This window comes from Amphibalanus amphitrite, unplaced genomic scaffold (genome assembly GCF_019059575.1).
Source record: "Amphibalanus amphitrite isolate SeventyFive unplaced genomic scaffold, NRLGWU_Aamphi_draft 000691F_arrow, whole genome shotgun sequence".
In the NCBI taxonomy this organism is placed as follows: Eukaryota; Metazoa; Arthropoda; class Thecostraca; order Balanomorpha; family Balanidae; genus Amphibalanus; species Amphibalanus amphitrite.
The window spans coordinates 340,278-362,162 of record NW_024882185.1 but is presented as its reverse complement, the minus strand read 5'-3'; the positions used below and the strand labels follow the sequence as shown (position 1 = coordinate 362,162).

General features: G+C 48.2%; 1 protein-coding gene across 2 annotated transcripts in view; it reads left to right on the top strand.

Annotated features, from left to right (window-relative positions):
• LOC122364686 overlaps nt 1-21,215 on the top strand; it is a 36,284-nt gene extending 15,069 nt beyond the window's left edge. Inside the window, exons 1-2 of one of the 2 annotated variants that reach the window (XM_043335297.1) lie at nt 18,988-19,084; nt 20,709-21,215. In XM_043335297.1, the coding sequence (XP_043191232.1) occupies nt 19,073-19,084; nt 20,709-21,107 (411 nt within the window). In that variant the 5' untranslated portion in view covers nt 18,988-19,072 and the 3' untranslated portion in view covers nt 21,108-21,215. Of the gene's footprint in view, nt 1-18,987; nt 19,085-20,708 lie in introns of those variants that run through there. The other variant, XM_043335296.1, reaches the window with a different exon arrangement.
• Nucleotides 21,216-21,885: the final 670 nt, after the last annotated feature.

The following is a 21,885-nucleotide window of genomic DNA, read 5'->3' as shown; positions in this document are numbered from 1 at the left end:
GAGTTTGATGGCCTGTAACTCAAGAACGGGTTAAGCTACCAACAAACAGTAAACAGCACTAAGCTTGCGATGAATCAAAAATTAATATTACCATTTAAAAATTCCAAAGAAAAATTTTCATTGTTGAGCAAAAACCTTAATCTTTTTCATTTGCCTCTAATGACCTTTGGGACCAAAATTTTTCTATTTTTTATTTTTCAAAATAAACTTAATGTCATTGCAAATCGACATGCAAAAAATTAGAAAGGTGTTCTTTCTATAACCCTCGCCGGCCGAGGGGGGGGGGGCGGGTGCCGCCCCCCCATAGGGTTTTTTCGCGATAGCTCCGAACACGCTGGCGATAGAGAGCTGAAACTTGGCATACCTGACCTTTAATCCAAGCCAGATCTTTTGACACCAACCGCATTTTTGGGTCAGGTCAGGTCACTGACCTATGACGTCATAAGTGAACCTCTGCACGGTCTTCAGATGTCGCAACTTCGCAACGCCCTCACTGCCAGAGGAGATGTCACAGGGAAATGAAACTTGCAGGATCTAGTATCCATTATGAGTCCCACAACTTGTATATCTCGGATTTTTCCTAAAGGTCATATGAGGTCAGGTCATTTTCGTGACCTCACCATTATAAGTCAATGGGGAAAAATTCAAACTGCTATTCTGGAGCCGGGAACGATCTCCAACTATCTCAAGCACACAGAATCGTGATTTGATGCACTCCTTGCAAGGTAAGATGCGTCACTTTTGCAATGTTGACCTTGCGTGACGTCATTTATGACGTCATCAAGGTCATATTAGTTTTTCGTCAATAACTCTTGATCAAATTGAGCTAGCGAGTCGGGAAAGCCACCAATGGACTCAGGAAGACCTGCCGAATCGAATGATATGCGACATGACCTCTTTCGACCAACTTCGTGACCTGGGGGTGCTGACCTGACCTTGACCTGAGGTCAACACCCCAAGTTGACCTGACCCGGACAAAAAGTATATCATTCGACGCGCCTGAGCGAGACGAACACGATGCTGCCAAAATCGGCGCTCTGCGGCCGTTTTTTGCGAAGTTATTCACCAAAAACTGAACCGTACCTTGGGGCACTTGACCTGACCTCAGAGGTCACCGGTTGACCTAGGACCTTAAGGGGGGGTTCGTACCCGCCCCCCCCCTCGGCCGGCGCGTATGTAGAAAACCAATAGGTCCGGCGAGGGATAAAATCCTCATTTTCCCGCAAACAAAATGGGTTTCGGAGGGGTTGATACGACCCCAGCACGCCGTTTCGCTTCTAATAGAGCTATAGCCTCGCGGAAAAAAACGAGCGTGTGTGCCGCAACAAGTCGCAGCGATTGGTACCCGATTTTAAGGTCTCAATTTAACCGGTAGCGTCTGAGGTCAGGTCAAGTGACTGAAGTTACGGGTTCGGTTTTTAGTAAATAACTTCGCAAAAAATGGCCGCAGAGCCGCGATTTTGGCATCATTGTGTTTGCCTAGCTCAGGTGCATCGAATGGTATACTTTTTGCTTGGGTGAGGTCAACTTAAGTAGTTGACCTCGGATCAAGGTCAGGTCAGAGCCCCTCAGGTCACGAAGCTGGGCAAAGGGTATCATATGGCATATCATTCGATTCGGAAGGTCTTCCCGAGTCCATTGGTGGCTTTCCCGACTCTCTAGCTCCATTTGATCGGGAGTTATTGACGAAAAACTCGTACGACCCTAGTGACGTCATAAATGACGTCACGCAAGGTTACCTATGCAAAAGAAAAGCATTGGACTTTGCAAGAAGTGCATGAAATCACGATACCATGTACCTGGCATAGTTTTAGATCATTCTCGGCGCCAAAATAACAGTTTTTATATTTCCCCATTGACTTATAACAGTGTTGTCACGTGACCGACCTGACCTCACGTAACCTTAAAAATTCCCAGATATACAAGTTGTGAGACCTCTGGAGGACACCATGTATGCGTCCTGTAACTTTCATCTCGGACAGATATGGTCGTTGGCGTCCAAAACAATGTCAGAACCAAACAGCCTTTTTCACCCTCGCGCTTATAGGAAAGAGGTTTGGATGAAACCTCTTTTCACTTTTTTCAGATGACTCAGACTTCAATTGAAATTTCAGTAGCCCGCGATGTCACTAGGCAGCTTTACCACGCCATTTGTAAGCTCCCCTCCCGAAATCACTATTCGAAACCGTTATCGTGACGTAAAATAAATACATTTATAGAAAGAACACCTTCCTAATTTTTTGCATATTTGTTAACAGTGAGCCAAATACTTTTTTAAAGAAATATAAATTCAAAAAAATTTGGTCCCAAAGTCCAAAAAATACAAATGAAAGAAAACTCGATATTCATATGTCATATCAAAAAAGCGAATTTTTCGAAATTTCAAAAATACATATTAATCTCTGCTTCATTGCAAGTTTAATGTTATATAACATTTGGCATTTGAATAATCCATCTTCGAGTTACAGCCCGCCAAACTTAGCGCTGCAAAGCAAGATCCAAAAAATGTTATACACTATAACTCAAAAAATACTAATCTGATAAGCCTGAAATTGTTACAGGTGGATTCAGAGCCCCTGATTACCCCTGAGACCAATTATCGTCAAATTCCGAGAGATGAGGGTGTCAAATTGGAAAAAAGTGGTACGATCTATCGTGGAATGCCCCAAGTGTCTCTGATTGGCTTATTCGTAAATCAAGTGATACTTCACTTGAACAGGCGTTCAAAAGGCAAATGACGTCATCAGATTACCGTTAATGGTTAAGAGATTGGGCCTTGCGCAGGGCTCATTTTCAAATGAAGGGAACGAATTTCTTCAACACCACGAGGCCGCGGGGGTTGCAACCAAGATAGATAGATAGTGGTTTCTGGACCTCGCCGCAAACTTGGCTATCTCAACTCAAACCTAATGTAAAGGTGGGATAGTCCCTATAAAACAATGAAATAAATTCATAAAATGAAGATATATGCTGTAAAAGAGATTAGGTGCAGATTTGGTCAAATTAGGTTCATTCGCCGGATAGCCCGTCGTGAAACCGGCTAATGTCACCGGGCGTCCCCCGCGCGGACCCTGGGACAGCGGGCTGCAGCGGGTACTCGGACCCGGACCCAAGAGACATCTGGCGGCCGCGGCGTTCACGAGACGGCGTCTGCAGCAGCGCTACCTACACCTGTATACCTGGACCTGTGTCCCCGGCACACAGACACGGGTCCCGTGACGGGTGGCACCGCCCACTGCTCAACAGATACCTCATTTTGCTAACTACAAGAACAAGCAAATAAGACAGATAACCTGCGCCGTTTCACCGATGATAGCAGCACGCTGCTATCATACGTGTCCAGTGGCGTATCTAGGAATTCACTCAGGGGGGGGGGGGGGTCTGCAGTCAAAAGGGCCTTTGAATGACCAGGTTGAAAGGGTCCGTAAGCATAGGCGTAGGAACGTTTTCGAAAGTGGGGGGGCCAGGGTCCCAGAGGTCCAAAACCTAACCTACCCCCAAAATCCGATTTCTCCTCGGATTTCGGCCACTTTGTTTTCGCAAACATGCTCAGAGGTAAAAAAAATCGAGATAAAAAAAAGAAAAAATTGGCTGAAATTTCAGGGAGTCTCCCGTCCATAAACTCAAACTGATGGACGCGTTCCCCTGTCCTCCGCAGCCGTTGCCACCCATGCAAATTCCAGAGGCATCCAGCAACTTTTTCATTACGAGCAAGCGTGAAACGTGCAAAGCGAGTCTTTTCAATAGGTATACCTATAAAAATCAGCATGAACGGCCCAGCTAGGCTCAGCCAGGCCTATAACGTTTTTAAGAGGTTTTATATCAGCGACCACTGCAACTGGGCTGATTGACTATCACTTATCAGAGGCCGGTGTGGGACTTTTAGACGGTCTGGGCCTTCAGAGGCCAGTTTAACCCTCCACGGCCCGGTCCTATAGGTTTTCTACATACGCGCTGGCCGAGGGGGCGGGGGACGGGTACGACCCCCCTCGCCGTTTCGCCCCAGGTGGAGCTAGCGCGTCGCGGTAAAACGAGCGTGTGCGCCGTTACGAGACGCAGAGATCGATACCCGATTTTATGGTCCTAGGTCAACCGGTGACCTCTGACACCGTTCCGTGCTTCTATCCTCAGGATACTGAAATCCTTCTCCTCCACACCGCAACCCCGTCCGGGCTGGACAGGCAATTTTATCTCATGCGGGCTGCTCCCTTGGAGCGGCACCGCTGCTCCCGAGGGAGCGCACCCCGTAGCCGGGTGCAGTGAGTGCCTTGGGGCTGGGTGGCCTGTCCTCTGGACGGGCTCAGCCCCGGCGACTCACTAGGGTGCCTGCCCAGACCAATGTCTCCCCCTATATCCTATCATCCTTCCGGCTCTGAAATGGTCTCATTGAACCGAAAGGGCCTAACCCAACAAAACAAACAAAAACCGGTGACCTCTGAGGTCAGGTCAAGTGCCTCAAGGCACGGTTCCGTTTTTGGTGAATAACTTCGCAAAAAATGGCCGCAGAGCCGCGATTTTGCCAGCATCGTGTTCGCCTCTCTCAGGCGCGTCGAATGATATACTTTTTGTTTGGGTGAGGTAAACTTAGGTTGTTGACCTCGGGTCACGGTCAGGTCGGCGTCCCCAGGTCACGAAATTGGTCGAAGGAGGTCATGTCGCATATCATTCGATTCGGCAGGTCTTCTTGAGTCCATAGGTGGCTTTCCCGACTCGCTAGCTCAATTTGATCGGTACCTAGTTATTGACGAAAAACTAATAAGACCCTTATAACTTCATAAATGACGTCGCGCAAGGTCAACATTGCAAAAGTGACGCATCGAACCTTGCAAGGAGTGCATGAAATCACGATTCGGTGTGCTTGAGATAGTTGGAGATCGATCGTTCCCGGCGCCAGAAAAAGTTTTCAGTTTATCCCCATTGACTTATACCTAATGGTGAGGTCACGAAAATGACCTGACCTCATATGAACTTTAGGAAAAATCCGAGATATACATTATACAAGTTGAGAGAATCCTATTGGATACTAGGTCCTCCAAGGTTCATTTCCCTGTGAAATCTCCTCTGGCAGTGAGGGCGTTGCGAGGTTGCGACATCTGAAGACCGTGCAGAGGTTCACTTATGACCACACAGGGTCAGTGACCTGATCTGACCCGAAAATGCGGTTGGTGTCAAAAGATCCCGTTTGATTCAAAGGTAAGGTATGCCAAGCTTCAGCTCTCTATCGCCGGCGTGTTCGGAGCTATCGCGAAAGAAACCTATGGAGGGGCGGCACCCGCCCCCCCGACCGGCGAGGGTTAAGGCCCTCAGAGACCAGTACAGGGCCTGCAAAGGGCAGGATGAGACCTTAAGATGCCGACTTGGGCCATCAGAGGCTAATGTGGGTCCTTACAGGCCAGGCAGTATGGGCCCTCAGAGGTCAGTGTGGGACCCTAAAATGCCGGCATGGGCCGGTGTTGGACCCCAGAGGCCAGCAGAAGACCCTCAAAAACCAAGATGGGCCTCAGAGGCCAGCATCAGGTCTTCAGAATCCAGTGCAAGGCCCTCAGAGACTAATGCGTGTCCTTACAGGCCAGCATGGGCCCTTAGAGGTCAGTGTGGGGCCGTAACAGACCGGCATGGGCGGGACTTGGAACCTAGAGACCAGCGGAGGGCCCTCATAGGCCAAGGTGGGCCCTCAGAGGCCGATGCGGACCCTTGGAGACCGGCATCGGATCTCCGGAATCCAGTGCGGGGCCCTTAGAGGTTAATGTGGGACCCTAAAATACCGGCATGGACCGGTGTTGGAACCCAGAGACCAGCAGAAGGCCCTCAAAAACCAAGATGGGCCTCCGAGGCCGGCATCAGGTCTTCAGAATCCCGTGCAAGGCCTCATAGGCTAATGTGGGTCCTTACAGGTCAGCATGGGCCCTTAGAGGTCAGTGTGGGGCCCTAAAAGACCGGCATGGGCCGGCGTTGGACCCCTCAGGCCAAGGTGGACCCTCAGAGGCCGATGCGGACCCTTAGAGGCCGGCATCGGGTCTTCAGAATTCAGTGCGGGGCCCTCAAAGGCACCTAAAGGCTAGTCTTGGGACCCCAGAGACAGAAATGAGGCCACCAGAGGCCGGTGTGAGGCCCTCAGACGCCGGCTGGGCCCTTGAGGCCGGTTTAGGGGCCCTCAAATGAGGTCAATGTGGGTTCTCAGCGGTCAATGTGGGCGCTTGACCGCCACTGAAGGGCCCTCCGAGATCAGTGTAGGACCCTCAAAGACTGGTTTGGGAGCTGTTAATAGCTAGCGTGGGATTCTTGAGTCTCGTGACAATCGAATAAGGGCCAGAGCCCCATACGCCCATGGGGGCCCATTGGTTGTTTGGGGGGGGGGGGCAAATGATATGATGGCCCCCTGATTAGCCTTTGGAGGGGGGAAGGGCATGGCCCTGATCCCCCTCTGCGACCGCCACTGCACTGAAAGTGGAAGGGGGAGGGGCAGAAACAGACATTGCTGGCCCCCAGCCTGTTTGAACCGAGGCTGAGGCACGGTCACCCTGGCCCCCAGCTAGTACGCCTTTGACGAACTATGCCGACCCCAAGCAGATAAGGTCAAGCGTTGGTCGTTTGTATACGCATTCTCCTGCACCGTGCTAGTATTGTCTTAGTATTGCCTATACCTTTTTAGTGCTCGCTGTCCCGCGCCTCGTATTCAACAAAATGCTGTCACCAGGACTCACAGTCTTGTCTCTGATATGGTTTCCTTCATTGAGTGAAGGAAATTGCGGTCAATAACGCTGTAGAAACAAAAAGGAATCCTCATTAAAGGGCAAGCTGAATAGTTGTCAAGTTACCGGGTGGTAGGTTAGGTACAGACAGACACTTAAGTCAGCAAAAAGTGGGGGGGGGGGCAGTTAACATTGCTGGCCCCCCCACCTCCGAAAGTGGGGGGCCATGGCCCCCCGGCCCCCCCCCCCTGTTCCTACGCCTATGCCCGTAAGTGTTAAAAGAGCCCCATAACCTGCGTTAAAAGCTGTAGGGTAATACTCACATTTCCATCGTGGTGTAGCTACTTTCAGTAATTTGTTGACATTTGACTAAAGTTATCAATGAAGAACGGCCTATTTTAAGGAAATTTCACCAGGGTGACAAAGCAGATGCAGGGGGCGCCATCACAACCTTTAAGGGGCGCCTGCTCCCTGGGAAATCCGATGCGTAAGCATTAACCCCTATTAACCATCTATGTAATTAGATGTCACTTGTAGATAGATTCGACCCTTTAGGTCCTACTTTTTCACGGGTGACATCGGCTTCTCCATATCGAATTATACATACATAGCATTAGTTACATGCTCTTTACAAACGGCCTGTATACTAGTGATGTCAATTATACGGAAAATCAGAATACCGATGCCAAACCAAATACCAACCAAAACCGTGGGGAAATACCGAAACCAACCCAACTTGGGAGCATGAGGAAAACACTAACTTTTTACCTATTTCTTAGCCTCTGAAACATTAGCGAGGGTTCATGATACCAACAAAATACCAAACACATTAGGATTGAAATAACAAATACCGAGTTGGTATCGGCTTGGTATCGGTATACCAAAAAGTTGATATCCGATTGACATCTCTACTGTATAGTGTATACCCAGCTAGGCTGTTTGAAAACAGACTAAGCTATTAGCAGACACACCGCTAAGCCGTTGGCACCCCGGACTCTTGGTGGGTATGCCTCTGAGATCATGCAATGTCACAAAAAGGTCACCAGCAATGCTTCGGTAATGCTAAATAGAGTCATGGTAGAGGAACAAGAAGACGACAAATGTGTTTAAGTGTACGGGTCAAAGCAAAAGTAACTTCACCTTTTTGGGGACAGGTCATGACTAGCGAGAGACCAAATTTTTAACTGTTAACGATCAGCTCTTTATCATTCAACGAGTCTCAACAAGAGAGCCACGTCGTTGGTAAGACAACAAGTACCAAGTCGTTCTGTCAAAATTTATTTAAGAAAATTGTCTTCACAAAAGCCGTCTATGTCAGTTTTTATCTTGTGGCATTTGGCAAGACCGTTGACTTGTCGCGAAGTTTCTGGATCTGTTAGCGAAAGAACGTTGGCAAATATGTAAGTAATAGCCTTTGGCTCATTGTATAATTGGCAAAAGAAATGGAAAAGAGCATATATGCGATATTTCGTGTTCGACACTTTCATGCACTCGTAAAAAGTGTCGAACACGAAATATCGCACATATACTCTTTTCCATTTCTTTTGTCAATTATAGCCTGAGCCTGAATATCTCATATCTGGGCCACCTATAACGTTCAAAAGAATAGGTATGTTAAAAAGAATGATGCACGATAAGATACGATGTTGATTTGATGTTAATTTATACGATGTTTATTTGATACGATGTCGATCTACATGCATGTGTATTGCATTGTGTATAATGAAATGTTCTTGCGCCGCCAACTGTTATATAATATGAAGGAAGTACTGGATGAAATAACTGCAGAAAAAACTATCATCTCAAATGCATATTTTTCAAATGTTTGCAAATCATTTTCCAGAGCTGATGATGGCGCAATGCCGAACGCTTCTCAAAAAGTTGTTTTATTTCGAATCTGGAATTTACTTTTAGGTAGAATGAGAGTGAGTTTAATTTTCTTACTATTTGTTACAATGTCTCTAAAACTAACGTTGAAGCATATACAAGACTTTCTGATTTTTCTTTAAACGCTGAGTAAAAAGTTGCCAGTTAAAAAGTGGCTCAACTTTACCACATATTGAATATTAAATTGTTTCCAAGCCTCTAGTTCAAAGTTTTTTTTTTGTACGATCGGTTTTCCGAAGCTTCTAGCTTGGCAGAGCTCGTTGTGCACGTCTCTAACTAATTTTATAACCCTCCATGAGGCAACTCTGGAAACAACACGGCATAGTTCAGAAACTAGCGCTTGATATACACCAGGTTCTCGTTTCATAAAGTTCTGCCGTAACTTACACCTTTCCGTAATTCACACCATTTAAAACTACGGAGCGCAAATGAAGCCGTTTCACAAAGCCACAACTGTGAATTGTTTACACCTCCGTAATTAAGCACATTTGCGTAGTTGCCGTAATTTATCAAGCGTGTTACAAATGACAATTTCATGTCAACACTTATTTTTTACGAGAAATTATAAAACAACTATGTTGAATTTAAATCTTAAAAATTGTTTATGAAAAAACAAAATTGATATTGATGACCATCCTCTATTAAATCAATATATTGAAAACAGCAGAAAGCCAGCTAAGCGGAAGTGCCTAATACGAAAGTGGCGCGGCGCAGCGAATAAACAAAATGAGTTGCAGTTTCTTTTTCTCATTTTGACTGTTCTTTCTTCCTCACCGGGCTCAACATTATAAAATATATTAAAAATTAGCTTCGAATCTTCACATTACCTAAAGGGACTATCCCACCTTTAACATGGGGTTTGAGTTGAGATAGCCAAGTTTGCGGCGAGGTTCAGAAACCACTATCTATCTAGGTTGCAACCCCCGCGGCCTCTTGGTGTTGAAGAAATTCGTTCCCTTCATTTGAAAATGGGCCTTGCGCAAGGCCCTATCTTCAACATGGAGCGACCGTTAGTGTGACGTCACCTCGTTTAGTCATTCTGATTTAAATGGGTTTGTTCGTTGAAAAATCGCTTAAAACTTGGTCTGAACTTTGTTGTGGTGCCTTCAGAGTAAAAAGAATCAGCTTTATGACAGTAATGTGGCCTGGGGAAGGAGGTAATTTTGGGCTGTGACGTCACATATTTGAAAATTTGTGTTTGGAATATGGGAAGCCTAAGATGTTTAATGAAAAATAAATGCCAGATCCGTGTTCCTGGTCATCCAATCTATAAAGTCGGGCACAATTTAATTGGTTTTAACAGCATTTTAGAAGGTGGGATAGTTCCTTTAACCCTCGCCGGACCTATTGGTTTTCTACATACGCGGCGGCCGAGGGGGGGGGGGCGGGTACGACCCCCCTCGCCGTTTCGCCCCTGGTGGAGCTAGCGTGTCGCGGAAAAAACGAGCGTGTGCGCCGTTACGAGACGCAGAGATTGGTACCCGATTTTAAGGTCCTAGGTCAACCGGTGACCTCTGAGGTCAGGTCAAGTGCCCCAAGGTACGGTTCAGTTTTTGGTGAATAACTTCGCAAAAAACGGCCGCAGAGCGCCGATTTTGGCAGCATCGTGCTCGCCTCGCTCAGGCGCGTCGAATGATATACTTTTTGTCCGGGTCAGGTCAACTTGGGGTGTTGACCTCAGGTCAAGGTCAGGTCAGCACCCTCAGGTCACGAAGTTGGTCGAAAGAGGTCATGTTGCATATCATTCGATTCGGCAGGTCTTCCTGAGTCCATTGGTGGCTTTCCCGACTCGCTAGCTCAATTTGATCAAGAGTTATTGACAAAAAACTGATATGACCTTGATGACGTCATAAATGACGTCACGAAAGGTCAACATTGCAAAAGTGACGCATCTAACCTTGCAAGGAGTGCATCAAATCACGATTCTGTGTGCTTGAGATAGTTGGAGATCGTTCCCGGCGCCAGAATAGCAGTTTTCATTTTCCCCCATTGACTTATAATGGTGAGGTCACGAAAATGACCTGACCTCATATGACCTTTAGGAAAAATCCGAGATATACAAGTTGTGAGACTCATAATGGATACTAGATCCTGCAAGTTTCATTTCCCTGTGACATCTCCTCTGGCAGTGAGGGCGTTGCGAAGTTGCGACATCTGAAGACCGTGCAGAGGTTCACTTATGACGTCATAGGTCAGTGACCTGACCTGACCCAAAAATGCGGTTGGTGTCAAAAGATCCGGCTTGAATCAAAGGTCGGGTATGCCAAGTTTCAGCTCTCTATCGCCAGCGTGCTCGGAGCTATCGCGAAAAAAACCCTAGGGGGGGGCGGCGCCCCCCTCTCGGCCGGCGAGGGTTAATTCAAATTAACGCAACATTTTTGTGCGTAGTTTACACCACTGATATCAAGAACGTGATAAAATATTTGGCGTTAATTACGTCGTTTTATGAAACCCAAATGGCATCAATTGGTCCGGAATCGAGCATTTGCCGTAAATGAAGCTCCGTAATTTCGATGACGTGAATTACTCCGGTCTCCGGCTTTATGAAACCGAATTGACATCAAATACGCCAAATCTGGCATAATTGACGGAGCGCCGTAAGTAATTCCTTTCATGAAACGAGGCGCTGGACGCAAGCCACCCCCTAGTTCTATAGCTTTGGCCTCCCCTTTAATTAAGGACGCAGGGCGCAGGACGAGGACGCAGGCCTATCTGGCCGCGACCAGCGTCATTCACCGCAGATCATCACCGAAACGTAATAGCGTGAGCCGAAATGACTTGAACATGGCTCTCGCCGTCGCTACTTCTCCCAGTCCAGATGGACGCTCCCTGCATTGAGATTTGGGAAAAACTGGTGGGAAATACCTACTACTGCAAAATAAAGCGACGCATCTTCACCAAGTTTTAACGCTTTTACTGGAACCACTTAATAGATTTTGACTTAACGGAATACAGACACTTTTAATTCCATCGGGCAGATGACAAAATCGTAAAATATGATACCTAAAATCGATGAGGAAAAACATTTAAGGGCACCTTACCTTTGCTTTTTGGCTACCATAACCGGTCTACTCGTGACTCGTGACCGTGTACAGTGTACACATGTAACTATTATGCATGGATTAACATCACAAGCCTTCCACATACAGCGTGAGCACGAGCAAACAATGCCGATGCATGACGCTGTTTGTGACATGGCGATGTCTGCCGAGATATGGGTACCGACGCCGACTGTTCGGCGGTGACTGTCGGGATCGGGGGGGGGGGGGGGTCGTTACGGTGACGCCGTCACACCTCGGTCCAGCGTGTCGCGATGCCCTTGAGGGCTGACCGTCACGGGCGGGGGGGAGGGGGGTACGGCACGCTCCAGTGGTCGTCAATAGCGGCCGAGAGGCGCTGACGCGTCGTTCTGTTCTGACCTACACTGGTCAATTTGTCTCCGACAGCCCGTGCCCCCCTCCCCCCCCCCGGCGCAGACCCCGCGCAGCAGCGGACAGCTGGCCGGGCCGGTCTGGCCGCTCCGGCACCTGTAGGTACAGCTGTCGGCACAGCGCTTTTTCTGTGGCGCGTGACACCTCACCGCGATAGCTGAGCTGCCCGCTGCGCTGATTCGGACCGGATTTGCTTGCACAAGAAATAAGCGATCTGCTATTTTTCGTAAGTAGCTGTGATGTTGTACACACCTGTTACGGGCTCGGCCTTGGTTCCTGACTGGCATGGGTTGAGTAATTAGTACGCGAAATCACCTACTTACCGTTTGTGGAACGCGAACTCTAGCGTGCCGAGCGCACACCCAACAACTGTCTAGCAGAGGCGTCTGTTTCAGTTATGGCGCCGGCATGTACCTATTTACTTTAAATGAAAACTACTTATTTGGATGGTGCGTGTATCTAAATATAGCATAAAATTGTAGGCATATGTGTTACAAACATATAGCAATTCAGGCATGCCCCTGCGTTCTCATAACATATTTTCTAATGCCACCAATACACACCCCGTTCAACAGTCATAAGAAGATATTCTTGGTAAAGGAAACCCTTCGGACTGAGTGGCTGAACTGGACGGTCTACATTCCCGTGCTTTCTGTCCTGTTCTGAACATAACATATGTGCATTAATTGTTCTGCTGGGTGCCATTGGAGCTCGGAAACGGCCAAACATGCAACATTACGGTTTGAAGTATCATTGTACATTGCTGGTGCTTTGCTGGTTGAATCACACGAGTTCCATGCGCCTGCTGCCTAGTGCTTCGTCCAGAGCGCTGACCATTTCATAACACACTGTGTACAACATCAGCAGATCCAAACCCGCCCCTGACATCTCAACACCTGACTCTCTGGAATATTCATTCTCCTCTATGCTCGACTTGTATGCTGGGGCGATGTCCTTTACCACGCATCACGTGCAACTGCTGAGACCGGAAGGTAAGCCCCGCCGTCGCCATTCATATAACCTTTTAGGGAGATTCAGCCTACCGATTTTATGCCCTGCTCTAGGGACGAGGCGTCTTTGGAACAGGTGGCGCGTTCCGCAACACTTGCAGCATGTCATTGAGGTGACTGATCGTCACTGGGGCGCCAGTTTGGCGCTGCGACCGCGCCGTCGTCATCTGGGCGCTATAATGTCGCGCTGTGACCGCGCGGTCGTCATCTGGGCGCCCGTTCGACGCCTGTGACCGGGTCATTGTCACGGGTCGGTCGGCGCCATACGCCGGCCTTCGCGCGCCGCCGGACCGAACAGATGGAGGCGGCTGCCCTGGCCCTCGCTCGCTGCCTCTCCTCGACATATCGGTGGCATTGACCTGCCCTGGACGTCAGGTGCCAGCGGCCAGGTGTGTGCGGCCCAGCACGCGCCGCGCCGCGCCGACCGACTGCGCGACACGAAACTCCGCGCCTTTTTGTATATGGTCAGAATGCAGATCTGTAAAGGGCCACTAGGAGGATCACACCAGATCGTGCCATAGCAGCTGCGAAAAGACTGCTCCGTGCTGCTGTCTTCACACGGCGACAAGCCATGCAAAAAAATGTAAGGCCGCAGTCGGGCGCTTCATGGTGGAACATTGACAATGACATTTAGAGGTAACCTATGGTAAAAAGCTTAGTTTTGAAAAATAAAACAAGTTTGGCTAATATCTGCAAGTCGTACCTATTGAGCTTGTCTGGCACTGGCCATCCCTCATAAAATGTAAGCACGAAAGGAGTCGACAGACGGGCAACAAGAGCCCGTGAGATGTGCTAGTCACATGTGAACTGTACGGAACCCGTCCAAACCATGAAGGTGAGCTAAAACAAGGTCCAAAGTGCTGAGCCCAGGCAACGGTGGTCTGATCCAGTCCGAAAAAAACAAACCGAGCGCTGCCGAGCGCTGCACCCATTTATTAACCTGGAGCTCAGAGCCTTATAACTGGCCTGCATGTGAGATCGTGATATGCGCCGCCATAGTCAGCGGCCAGCGCACCCTGTCGAGTCACTGCCATGTAAGTCATCTGGACGGTGGACATGCAAGTTGCAGGGATTTAGAGACACAGACTGCATGAAACAATCACATAATTGTCTTTATGTCGACGGTCTGTGCAGGATGCGGTCAATTCGTATTGTCAAATTGTAAGAAAAGAACGAAACTGTGCCTCTTTTGGACAAAGTATTTACAAACGCTCAAACATCGCTTAAGCATATATTCATACTACATAATTGTCCATTTTCACCGTTAACCCGTCCCTGCCGAGCGTTGATGCTGCACCATAACGGTTTTCTCTTAGCCCTCGCCAGACCAGGCCTTTTCCATATCGCAGACGGCCAGGGGGTTTGGTACGACCCCCTGGACATTGGCTTCCAATACCAATTTTTATTCAGGCAAATCCACTCATAGTGGCTATTCCTTGCCATCAGTCAAGTTGTGAAATGCAGTGATATAAAAAGACATTCACACTTTCCACATGCACATAAACTAAAACGGGCATGATAAAAAGGGAAAAACTAAAATAAGACAATAATGACGACGACAGCAAGTATCTAGTAGTAAAACACGCATTCCTATGTTTCCCTCGTGCTAATAACTCGCTTGAGAGCGTGATTAAAATTGGCGACTGTCATCGTGCGCATTTCCACTGGGAGGGCATTGTACAGCATCGGTGCACGGTACAAGAACCGGCGCCTCCCAGTCTCCGTCCGTACACGTGGCAGACGCAGGTCATCATCATGTCGAGTGTTCCGTTCTCGTGCCTCACGGTTTGTTTGGAGTGATGATGAAAGCGACACTGGTGTGTGATGCATGCACATTTTGTGGACACTTCTGCGTGACACTTAAAACAACTTTACTCGGTTGGTGAACCTATACATAATATCGCTCCAGTGTGAATTTCGTTACTCTAAGTCAATATTTAGGGAGGATTTCGAGGGATGTAAATGTAAAAATTTCACTACAACACGTCAAGAGTTGCTCGCTTCGCTTATAACTTTTTACGAAGCGAGGGAAGCGAGTGTAGTCTTTCCTTATGCCTGAACCAGACTCTTTCCGCAGTCAGTAAATCGCATGCGACTTGCGAGAGCCTATTCAAATGCATGGAAGCACGCTCGCATCAATCGCACGCACCTCCCGGATGCGATTGATGCGGGAAAATTACAATATATTTGAATAGGCTCTCGCATGCGATTTCCTGAACGCGGAAAGAGACTGTTTCAGTCTTTAGATCGGAAATTTCTGAGAATGAGCGGCCGGCCGGTGAGCGGCCGGCCGGCCGTGCGGACACTTTTGCGAGGCTTATATCTTAGCAACCACTTGACCGATTTACGTGCATATTTTTTAGGGTAGCTTCATTCCTTCTACCAAGCATTGGACTATTCCCGATGCATGTGGGTGACCACTTATGCACGTGCCACGTGCAAAACGAAGAGGTGTCAGTTTTGTAATTGTTGCAATATCTCGGTAACTACTTGGCTGATTGCGCTGAAAGTTGGCATGTTCATAGGTAGGCACCCACTAGGAAATGCATATTCATGCGCCAGAGCTGGGATGCTGCTGCACGTGCGCACGTGCAAGGGTCGTTTCCAGATCTCGAGAACGCCTGGACCGATGGCGCTCAAATTTGGTACACGGTTAGGCACCAGTTAGTAGGGTGCCGTGCACAAGTCAGTTCGGACCCATTTTGCACGTGCGCACGTGCAGGGTGCCGCTTCCAGATCTCGAGAACGGCTGGGCCGATTGCGCTCGACTTTGACACATCGCTTGAGACCGGTTATAGTAAGGTGCCGAACACAAGTCAGTTGGAGGTACCCCCTCGCAATTTCGTACGTGCAAGGCCCACCCTCTGGCTCGCTCCGTTAGTCGCCCCAAAAGGCGTTATACTGGTGCTATAGGAGAGCTAGAGCAGAAAGCCATTATTGTGTGCCAAGTTATGAGCAAAAACGTAATTCGACCCATTTGACCTCAGGTGACCCAACCCTAGCGTTCTTGCAGCATGGAAACATCAGGTTGATCACGTATTGATGCAAGCTGAAGTTGTAGGACATGAAAACGTTGAAATGGAGCATGCATCTCTCATATGTTTAAAATCGAAGCCATTCGGACAAATTTCGGTAGAATTTGTCATGGCCTCTATATCACCTCAGGTCGATCGAATTTGAAAAACCGGGAGGCATGCAATGGATTTCGGCGAGCCTAGCATATCCTGCATATTTGAATCAATTCGATGTACAACTCTTTATTCCATGGACAAAATAGTGTATTTTCAATGCCATATTTGCAGTGCAGCGTTATTTGCGACCTGATGACCTGACATGATGTGTTTTCACTGCTCTACCATGTATCTATCAAAACTTATTGTCAAAAAATTGCTGGGGATTTTTCATGACCTGATATGACCTCAGGGGCACAAAGACAGGTCACGTGTGCCATTTTCCGATTCAATGTGTCCTGTTGACCTAAACCGATGCTTTAGAGTGTTTAGAATAGAACGACGCTCGTCCAAAAGAAACGCATTTCATGTCTCTCCCGTTGACTTTTAATGGAGAGGTTGCAGAGCTCGCACCTGCCCTTAGGTCACAGATGTCACAATTCCGAGATATAACATACTTTACTCTCACCAATCGCTGATAGTTTCAGAGCGATCGTTCAGTCGGCGTAGCTATGGCGAGCGTTGTCACTTTTTATGAGGTAAGGTCGCTGACGTTACCTCGTGACCTGACCTTGAGCGATCCGGATCTGAAATTTTTACATGTGCAGAGAAAACGGCCTAAAAACACCCCCCTCTAGCAGCGTCGTGCTGGGGGGGAGGAGGGGGCATTTTTGACACTGCGCGCTGCCGTTTTTGGCACATCTGTTCATACATCTTTTCTGCACATGCTGTGAAAATGTCAGATTTGGGTCGTTCAAGGTCAGGTCACCAGGTTACGTCAATTGATTAGAGTAACAGCATGTATAAAATGTATATCGCGGAATTTCGATACCTGTAACCTAAGGTCAGGTTAATTTGCGACCTCTCCGTTAAAAGTCAATAGGGAAAACTTGAAATGCGCCTCCCTTTGGAGGTTTTATAGATAAACATGACACACTGAATAGGAAAATTGCACTCATGACCTCTCTGTGTGCACCTGTGGTCATATCAGGTCATATAAGGACCCCAGCAGTTTTTTGCCAATAACTTTTGATAGAGACATGCTAGAGCGGTGAAAACACCACATATATGTTCAGCTCGACGATACGGATCGACGGATATGCAGCATTCTCTTTTCCGGTCAGGTCATAACCTTGACCTGAGGTAAATTTTTAAAATGAGCTTTCAAGGTTAAATTATAATTCATTGGACGCGTCTCGACGAGAGGAACAGGATGCTGGCAAAAGTAAGGGTTGTTTGTTTGTTGGGGTTAAGGGCGCACCGACTGCTAGGTCATTTTACGCCCATAAAAGTAAGGTCGTGATCCTTTTGAGCCAAAAGTAATTAAAGAAAAACTTTTATCGTAAAAACGGCTATTATAGCTTTTGCCCTCAGTGCCTGTATTCACAATCGAGGTTTACCGCAGGTTGGTTTGAAATAGACAAACACTATTCGTTAGAATTGTGTTTTTCTATTGTACCTCTGATGGTCGCCCGGCGCCACGCAGACACCACGCACGCCAGGTGCCTTCTGCGCCGTTTTTACGTTATTTGCGAAAACCTTAGAAGGGGGGGGGGGTCGCATCAATCCCCCCTGGCCCGGCGAGGGTAAAACTTGGTGCACCTTCCGTCTGACCTGACCTATGGGGTCACTAGCTGACGTTAAAGCAAAGCTTAGAATTGGGTACCACTCATTGCGTCTCGTAATGACAGACCTTGTTTTTCGGCGAAGCACTGGCTCAACTAGGAGTAGGTAGAGGCCAGAGGGGACCCCACCAACCCACACTCGCGGCCCAACCGTATGTAGTAATTGTCAATAGGTACGTCCAGCGAGGTCAAAATAATTGCTCATATTAACGTGACAGCTGTTTCTATTCAAGTCCTTCATTCTCGTCCCAAGGCAGGGGAGCAATAGGGGGGCTATTGCTCCCCTGGGCTATTATTTCTTATTTGTATGTACAACTTCGAAAATTTGTAAGAAAATGTGTAGTGAAATGTTAGCCCGGTTTCCATGGGCACCTGTGATCCGGATCAGCAAAAGTGGATTAGCTAATCCATTATAGTTAGCCAATATATGAAAATTAGAATAAGGGATTAACTGATTACATAAGCCTGATCCACTCTGAATTATAACCTGTAACGAAGAGTTCGAGAAATATCATACGATTTAACTTTGCTGATCCGGATCACGAGTGCCCATGGAAACGTGGTCATTGGTTTCTGCATTCTTGACAGTGATGGATTTTCTTCTTAATTCATGTTCTAAGTGTTTCCATCAATTCAGATTCAATTCAGAACAGTTGACATGACAATGGTGAGTTGGGACACGTCCAGGAATCGTGGGACGAATCTAGATGATTATTTATTTTCTTCTTTGAATGCATACAAAACACCATTCGAACAACCAAAATTAAATCAAAGATCTCAGAAATACACTTGCATGTTGGAACAAAACGTCGCTGACACCCATCTCGACATCCGGGGCCGGTATAACGGGCCAAGAGGGAAACCATTGATAAGGAAGTGAGGAGGTTACGAGAATGAAGTCCATTAATTTTCTATCGAACATGTTGAACACCATCGAAGCTTTATCTAGTGCATCCTGAAATAAACCAATTTGCAGCTTTATTTGGAATACAATTTACATATGGTAGGTAGCTAACTGATAAGTAATTGTACGCCTATAATTAAACACGTTTATCCATTCGAAGCCAAACATACATGACTCATCAAGGAGCGTTGCAAGCTTACCCGATGCCGCACCGCCCGGCCGATTCGTCAGCCGTGTGTGTATGTGACCTTGCACTGCCGAGGACAGCAGGCCCGTCGCGGCCGGCCGCTATAAAGGCAGCCGCCGGCCGTCCACCGACACAGTATCACTCACCTCACCTCTCCACTCACGCCATGAAGCTGCTGGTAAGCGGCAAGAGCCCATTTTCTATCGGTCTTCTGGCTCGGTCTCAGCTTCATCTCATTCCAGACTGATACGCCCGGCTGTTTGCTCTATAAAATTGTCGGATTTTCCTTTCATTCTTCTAAAGAAAAATATAACTATTGTACGAATTATATAGCAGTACAAACCACAAAACAACTTGCGCAGCAAAAAAAAAAAAAAAAAAACCCTTAAACAGTGCGCTCACTCAATTCCTGATTTTTTTGCGGAATTCGATGCCCTTTCACATTGTGAGTTAAACGGGATATCCTTAAAAGTTAATTAAAGCTTGAAGCAAAGGATACAAAAAAATAATTGGTTTTATCTAATGTTTAAAGAGGAAAATGGCTATATGGCTAATGTTTCACTTTCCTCAACATTGGTGTCTCGCAGTTGGTCCGGCGGTGCCCTGACTGTCCGTGTGATCTGACAGTTGATCCGGCGATGACTGTCCGTGTCACTCGGCAGTTGATCCGGCGGTGACTGTCCGTGTGATCTGACAGTTGATCCGGCGGTGACTGTCCGTGTGATCTGACAGTTGATCCGGCGGTGCCCTGACTGTCCGTGTGATCTGACAGTTGATTCGGCGGTGACTGTCCGTGTGATCTGACAGTTGATCCGGCGGTGACTGTCCGTGTGATCTGACAGTTGATCCGGCGGTGACTGTCCGTGTGATCTGACAGTTGATCCGGCGGTGACTGTCCGCGTGATCTGACAGTTGATCCGGCGGTGACTATCCGTGTGATCTGACAGTTGATCCGGCGGTGACTGTCTGTGTGATCTGACAGTTGATCCGGCGGTGACTGTCCGTGTGATCTGACAGTTGATCCGGCGGTGACTGTCCGTGTGATCTGACAGTTGATCCGGCGGTGACTATCCGTGTGATCTGACAGTTGATCCGGCGGTGCCCTGACTGTCCGTGTGATCTGACAGTTGATCCGGCGGTGCCCTGACTGTCCGTGTGATCTGACAGTTGATCCGGCGGTGCCCTGACTGTCCGTGTGATCTGACAGTTGATCCGGCGGTGACTGTCCGTGTGATCTGACAGTTGATCCGGCGGTGACTGTCCGTGTGATCTGACAGTTGATCCGGCGGTGACTATCCGTGTGATCTGACAGTTGATCCGGCGGTGCCCTGACTGTCCGTGTGATCTGACAGTTGATCCGGCGGTGCCCTGACTGTCCGTGTGATCTGACAGTTGATCCGGCGGTGCCCTGACTGTCCGTGTGATCTGACAGTTGATCCGGCGGTGACTGTCCGTGTGATCTGACAGTTGATCCGGCGGTGACTGTCCGTGTGATCTGACACAGTTGATCCGGCGGTGACTGTCCGTGTGATCTGACAGTTGATCCGGCGGTGACTGTCCGTGTCACTCGGCAGTTGATCCGGCGGTGCCCTGACTGTCCGTGTGACTCGGCAGTTGATCCGGCGGTGACTGTCCGTGTGATCTGACAGTTGATCCGGCGGTGCCCTGACTGGCCGTGTCACTCGGCAGTTGATCCGGCGGTGACTGTCCGTGTGATCTGACAGTTGATCCGGTGGTGACTGTCCGTGTGACCCGGCAATTGATCCGGCGGTGCCCTGACTGTCCAAGTGACTGTCCGGCAGGTTCTGACAGCCGCCATGCTGGCCGTGACCCTGGCCGATGGTGGTCACGGTTACCATGGTTACCAGACCGAGCACGTCGGCTACCAGAAGGTCCGCACCGTGGTCAAACACCACCCGTACCCGGTGGTGAAGCGCGTGCCCTACGAGGTCGTCAAGCCGGTGCCCGTCTACCGTCCCGTCTACAACACCGTCTACAAAAAGGTGCCCCAGCCGTACCAGGTCGTCAAGCACGTGCCCGTCGTCAAGCACGTGCCAGTGGTGAAGCACGTGCCGGTGGTGAAGCACGTGGAGGTGGTGAAGCACTACCCGGTGGTGAAGCACCACTACCGCGAGGAGAAGGTGCCCGTCAAGGTGCCCGTCTACGTCGAGAAGCCCAAGTACGGACATGGCCATCACTAGTAAATAAAAGTGAATATTTGGAGAATGTAGATCATTGCGAGTGTCATCATATTTGTACGTTTTTGTGTGCTTACATGGACGATGAAAATAAACTGTTTTCTATATTTCTTGGCATGTTTGTCAGACATCAGATGTTTACACAGAGTGTACTTTGACACACAAAAGACGCGCATGATTAGTCGAGCTGGACCGAAAGTCTACATAGCTCAGCAGCGTAACTAAAATCAAACCAGCACTCACTGCGCTCGACTTAAGAACACGATTAGTGACCGGCGCTTAGGGTGCCATGAAGAGTCAATGGCACCCAGCTTGCATGCGCGCCGCCGCACATGCAGGAGGCGACTTCCACACCTCCAGAACGGCTGAAGAGATATTGCTAAAATTTGGTACAACGGTAGGCACTCCGCACTGGTTAGTATGGTGCTCCACAAAAGTCAATTGGGATACCCCTTCATATATGCTCATTGCTCATGTGCAAGACTCACCCTCGCCCTCGCTCGTTTATTGGCCGAAAATGCGTCTTTTTCTGTTTTCGAGGGGTAACAATGGCAGAGTGAATGAGCCAAAACGCAGAACGCATTTACACATATCTCTGCAGTTTGTACTTAGGCGGCTTACGTACTAGTCGACTTGTTACTTGGCAAACATGTTGAACGTTTTTATTGCTTTAATCCATTACTAGTTAATGGTTTTGTCCATGCCTGTCGTTTGCGACGCCTGAGCCTATGAAACAGTCTGTATGTAGAAGTGCGCAGCGCTACCAAAGTAGTAGTAACAC